Source organism: Ammodytes marinus (assembly GCF_949987685.1).
Source record: "Ammodytes marinus genome assembly, chromosome: 24".
Classification (NCBI taxonomy): domain Eukaryota; kingdom Metazoa; phylum Chordata; class Actinopteri; order Uranoscopiformes; family Ammodytidae; genus Ammodytes; species Ammodytes marinus.
This window is the reverse complement of record NC_137228.1, coordinates 6,863,627-6,869,903: the sequence shown is the minus strand read 5'-3', so window position 1 is coordinate 6,869,903 and position 6,277 is coordinate 6,863,627. Positions and strand designations below refer to the sequence as shown.

The window sequence follows — 6,277 nt, the reverse complement described above, 5'->3', positions numbered from 1 at the left end:
GGGAGTTATCCTAAGTCTTTTTTACAGCTATCGGTGTGGCAGGATGTCTTACTTTTCGTCTGTATTTATTCCAGTTATTAAAACAACATGTTAAAAGGCATACAATAATAGCGCATATGTGGATACAATAATAAGGCATATGTGGATATACTTTATGCATCTAAATGTGGTTAGTTAAGTAATCTTTATTAGTCAATTTACACAAGGCACATTGAAATTCATCTTTTCGCATTTTCCCTCTCAAGTTACCACACTTAAGAGGGGGTCAGAGCGCAGGGTCAGCCATAGTACAGCGCCCTTGGAGCAGTTCAGGGTTTAGTGCCTTGCTCAAGGACACAATGCTTGAGATTAATGTAATACCAGCCACCTCTAGTATTACAAGGAACACCCTCCTGTCCGGTGCCGGGGATTGAACCAGTGCCCTGGATACTGGTCGGCTCCTCTTCCTCTAGGCCATCTTAACCACCCTAATACGTCTAATAATAAGCCTAGAAATGTTCTCAGAGTATTTTTCAGCTGCGTTCAGTAGCTTTACTCATAACGGGCATTAGTGTCTCTGTTATATTTAACATAGGACTGCTGGTCTCCATATCTTATCATAGCTAACCTCCTTCTACTGTACTTAACCTTCCTCTCTCTCTATCGCTCTCTCACCTCCCTTTTTGTTCCCCCCCCACCTCTCTCTGGTTAGAGGAACGCCCTGTGTGCCATCTCCCCGGCCACCATGGAGGTGTTGATGCGGGTGCTGGCCGACTGCTCCATGGGCAGCTGTTCGATGGAGGAAGCAGGGGAGGATTGGGACAGCGAGGCCCCCGACCGTAAGGCCCTGCTGACCCTGGGCTGCCTGCGGGAGGTGGTGCAGCGTCTCCTGGCCTCCAGCTCAGACCAGCGGCAGGTTGAAATCGCCTCGGTGCTGGACAACTACTTCAAGTTAATAAACTCAGACCCGGCCGCCGTGGTTGCCACGCAGCAGCAACAGCAAGCCAAGGGCGTGGGAGTGCCGGCACTGCTGGGCAGACACTGGGAGAGCCGCTTTGTGGCGCTGCAAGTACACATGCTAGGTAGGATCTTTTTTTTAATATATATATTTGTTTTCACAATATGGTTATTGTTTTATCTTTTTTCCACAAAACACACAAACGAACATCTGCACCATCACAACAAGGACACACACCAAGACATACAAAAACCCAGAGAAAAAAAAATAACAATAACAATAACAATTTATTAGATAGGATCATTTAGGTTTCTTGGACAATAAAGGCGCCAAATAACTCTTTTGTGATATTGTATATATTTTTTGAAGCTGTTCTATTGTGTTTAATCATGGTCTGCATACACAGGGAAGTCAAACTAATGTAACACAACAGTTTTATTTCTGTCTTGTCTTTCTTTTTCTTTGATCCTCTTCTGTCTCTTTGTCTACCTGTCTGTCTTTCTCCCTTGCTGTCCCTCAGACACTATCAGGGACATGTTCCTGTGTTCAGACAGGCCAGTTCTACAAGCCATCTTCCTCAATAGCAACTGTTTCGAGCATCTGACACGACTGCTGCAGAACAGCAAGGTAACAGTACAGCTCCTTCCATCTAAATATAACCTGAAGACTCGGCTCAGTTATGAGTGTGAAGACTGCATCGGGTGTTTGATCATTCAATGATGTTTTTTTTTCTTCAATTTGAACTGTATCCCTCGCTTATTAGTTGCTCTTGATCATAACTCATATCTGAGTTTAGAAAATCCTAAAGCCGTTTGAAGTTGTAATCTCATATCCGTGTGACAGTACGCCAATTTTTACCTCCTTTATTCATGTTGAGGTTCATTTTTTTTTACATTATCAATTCTAAAATATATAATTTTTATACTTTGATACAATTCCTCACAGTGTGATAGTATAGCACAGCTTGCTGCTCATTTGCAGTTAGTTGTTTTATTCTGAAATGTAGTGGGGCAGAAATATATTTAAAATAAAGCTTTTAATAGAGTAAATGTTCTTTTCAATATAAATCACTTTGAATTATAGATAGATAGATAGATAGATAGATAGACAGACAGACAGACAGACAGACAGACAGACAGACAGACAGACAGACAGACAGACAGATAGATAGATAGATAGATAGATAGATAGATAGATAGATAGATAGATACATAGACAGACAGACAGACGGACAGACGGACACAGATGTCATTTAAATATAATTTTATATATATATATATGTATATATATATATATATATATATGAGCGAGCATTTTGCCCACTTTGCATGTTTACCTCCCTACAGCAAGGCTGGATCACCAACACACGCCTTTGCACAGGGACACTCCTTTACCGAGGGGTCACGGCTTTTAACCTCTCACCCTCTCCTCCACTTATAACATCTCCCCCTCCTTCTCCTGCCCTCCGATTCTCCCTTCTCTCTCTCTCTCTCTCTCTCTCTCTCTCTCTCCATTTTCTCTCTTTCTCGCCCTCCCCTACATGCTATGTTGACATGTTGCCTGTATTGTGTGTGTGTGTGTGTGTGTGTCAGCTGGTTAACGCTAGGTGCACGGCGGCAGACAAGGACCAGAAAGATATAACCAACAACAGGTTACTGACAGGAGAGAGGGACACTCAGGTACCGCCGAAGAAAAAAAAAAAAAAGCCCCCAACCTCACCTCACCCACCCTACCCGACCCCCCACGACCATTTCACCCACCTTGCCCCCTTACCCTTCACCTGCTGCTGCCAAGTCCCAGCTACCTCCCACCTCACCAGAGCCACTCCACAGCAAGACACTTTACACTCCCTTGTCCACTGTAATTATTTGTAATTGGATCATGGCTTAGCAGAAAACTCACTGACTCATTGGACTGTCAAGAGTGCTGGCAGGCAACAGACTATGATTTGCGTGTGTTATGATTGTAACTATAACACCACCACTTTGTTTGAGATCGTCACAATAGAACTGTATTACAGGATTGTGACACTAATAGGCATCTTTTGGTTTGCAAAGACTAAAGAAATGTGCCTTTTTACTTTCATGCCAAGAGTTGTATTAAAAGATCAATACAATTCCCATTAATGTCTGTTATACAGTATATGAAAATGCAGCCAGTTAGCTTAGCATTGTCCTTCAAGCAGAAAGTGCAACAACAAGTCAGCTAGTAGCTAGTTAACCATCAAGTATGGGTGGCACTGAGACTTCTCAAGCGTGCACATGAATGAAAAAATAAAAAACAGAAACAACTGTGTTTAACTAGTTTAAAAGCCATCAGTTTTTTTAATGATTGGTCTCTGGGCACTTTTTTTTTGCTTAAAATTATTAAGATACTAAGCTGCCACCTGCAGCACCTGCCTGATACATCTTTTGAATGGTGTAATGTCAATGATTTACTCACTGATTCATCCCATGTGCACAGAAAGGCCACTTGTTTCCCCCCTCAGAGTATCTCTCTATTCTACTCTTTGTACTCTTCACCAACTCACAGAGCCACCTTCATTAGGTATAAGCTCTCCATTGATCTGGATAATGCCAAAACAGGTGGACGAACAAACGACAGACAGACAGACAGACACACACATACACACACACAGACACACACACACAAGCCAATGTGCTTTATTGATGTGCATATGTAACCCGAGGCAGCGGCAGATGCTGCAGCCTGCTTTACAGGTTTTTAGACATATTGTTGTTTCCCAGCTCACCTGTGGAACTATGGCTTAGTATGGGTAAAAACAGAGTTTTAGTTCATAGACAGCAGAGACATTTTAAAGTAATACAGAATGAAGGAAACAAATATAGACCGATCAGCGATGCAACTTTTCTGTCTTGCTGTGGAGTGACCAGTTTGCCTCTTTCACTGTCATTTAATTGGTTTTATCGCCATTTTTATATTTTCCTCACCCTCCCTCCCAACCCCTCCCCGGCCTTCCTACCGACCCCCTTCCACATCCGTCCTGTTTTTTTCTGCGGTATTCTTTGGGTTCTACTGGAATGCTGATCACATTGGCCTGATGTGTGTGCGTGTGTGTGTGTGTGTGCGTGTGTGCGCGCTCTCACAGAGTTCAGTTATTTTTTTAGGTGATCTGAACTCAGTGATGATGATTTGAAGTGTTTAATGTTTGCCCACACAGTCCCTCTCCAGCCGGTCCGTGTTTATTCCCAAGGGGTTCAGTCACCTCTGCACATGTTGTACTTGAGCAGGACAGAGCTGGACGGAGACATGTTTGTGTTTGTTTATCATGGTTTGGGCTTGTGTTTAAATGGGTTGCATGCTTCTTGCAAATTTGTGTCCGTGTGAGGGGGGGAAAAAGAGTGAGGTACTTGTCTGTGTGTGGAGGTGTTTTTTTTTTTGATCAAACTTTTAGAACCTTCTGCTCCAGTCCAACCATCATTGAGATTGTTTTTGAACCTGGAGGAGTAAGATCAGACTTTCCTTCACTGTGTCTGCAGTAGGAGCTTTGATGCCGGCCTCTACTGCGGTGACAAACAGGGGTTTTCTAAACATCATGGATGATTTTACTCACGTTTTTTTTCACACACTAATTCAATCAAACTCCAAGGCATCTCCTCAGGTCTCACCTTTTATTCCTCCCCCAGTGTGACGCATGTTGTATTCAGCACCTTTTTTTAAATATTATTTTGGCATCACAACCCCTTACTGTGTGCATGCTCGTCACCCTCTACAAGTGCTGCAACACTCAATTGGAATAAGAGATTTGACCTGTGTCCAATCATGTGTTGCTACACGCTGCCCCCCGCTAAAATGCACAAGTGATTAGCTGTAGTGAGTGAGTGACTTACAACTCTTTGATTTGAAACAGGTGTTTCAAGGGCGACTCGACTCCCTCGCTGTAGCAACCATCCAAGCCCTGACAACAGTGATGCACAAATCACCGGCTGCAAAGGTAACAGGCTCACAAATGCATTTATTCATTTACTGAAATCTGAAGGCTCTACATTTTTATTTACTTTTAAAATAGATTTAAACAAAAAGTTGTTAAGAGAGACTTAACTGATGAAATCAAGACTTGTCAAAGTTCTGATTTGAATAAAAAAAAAGTTCCTCCCAAATTGCTGGTATTACAAATGTATTACAAGTTCAATGAAAACACAGCAAACTGACTCCAAGCCTCATACAGTCTCCAAAAGGACACCATTGGATCCAAGTACGATCTTTCTCTGCTCAAAATCTGTCATGGGGATCAGAAACATGCCTGTCTGGAACCATAGGAAAAAAGAAGCAGATTCCAATGGGAATATTGAGTCTAAAGGAAAACTGTTTCGAAACGTTCGCAGAATTAGTCGATCAGATGAGAAAATGTATCATCTCGTCCTTAAACTGTTTACACATATATGCTTCCCTGAGTTTTGCTCTTTATCAACCACTTCAACAGAACTGAAGAGAGATTATTGTCTACGCTTGGATGCCATATTAAGTTGTTTTTCAAATGTTCATTTATTTTCTCTCCGCCGTGCCTGCAGGAAGTGTTCAAGGAGAGGATTGGTTACAATCACCTGTACGAAGTGCTCACCTCACTCGGCCAGCCTTCACGGCACCTTCTCAAGGAGCTCATGAACATGGTGAGGGAAAGATTGACTACATTCTCTCCACTCCAGTGCCTCTGTATCTACTTGCATTCTGTCTTGATTTATTTAATACATGCGTTTCTTTCTTTATGTTTGTAGGCGGTGGAGGGTGAGCATACCTCTGTGGGGCTCTTGGGCATTAGTAACGTGGAGCCCTTGCTGCTGTTGGTCCAGTGGCTCCCTGAACTGGACTCATCTGAGCAGCAGCTTTTCACCGCAGACTGGCTCCGTCGCCTCAGCTGCCTCAACCGGCAGACCCGCGCCACCTGCGTCAACGCCGCCATGGTCATGAGATCGCTGGCCGCCCTGGAGCGCCACCAACGGCTGCACAGAGCCTGCGCCGAGAGCCTCTTGGGGCTGGTGGGCTCGTTGGGCTCTCAGTCATTGAGCACCAGGGAACTCTTGGGACTCCTCCGTCTCCTCAGGCCTCCGGAGCCCAATACAGTGCACCCCTACGTGGGTCCCGCCCTGAGAGCCCTGTTGGCCATGGTACGGAAACAGGGCCTGGAAAGTGCCATGCAGTACTTTGACCTGTCGCCCAGCATGGCCGGCATTTCGGTGCCGACGGTGCACCGCTGGCCCGGCTCTGCCTTCAGCTTTCTGGCCTGGTTGTCCCTAGACCAGGACCAGCTGGGTCCACCGAGCAAGGACAAGAGGAAGCAGCTCTACAGGTGAGAATGGCAAACTCACATTGTTTGTTCAG

At 44.3% G+C, this 6,277-nt stretch overlaps 1 protein-coding gene across 1 annotated transcript in view; it reads left to right on the top strand.

Moving 5' to 3' along the window:
• Window positions 1–6,277, top strand: part of nbeal1 (neurobeachin-like 1) — a gene marked incomplete at its 5' end in the record, with an annotated part of 43,023 nt that overhangs the window by 13,116 nt on the left and 23,630 nt on the right. The window contains 6 exons of the mRNA XM_080053121.1: window positions 692–1,061; window positions 1,458–1,564; window positions 2,530–2,616; window positions 4,809–4,892; window positions 5,470–5,568; window positions 5,674–6,245. Of these exons, the coding sequence (XP_079909247.1) occupies window positions 692–1,061; window positions 1,458–1,564; window positions 2,530–2,616; window positions 4,809–4,892; window positions 5,470–5,568; window positions 5,674–6,245 (1,319 nt within the window). The remainder of the gene's footprint in view (window positions 1–691; window positions 1,062–1,457; window positions 1,565–2,529; window positions 2,617–4,808; window positions 4,893–5,469; window positions 5,569–5,673; window positions 6,246–6,277) is intronic.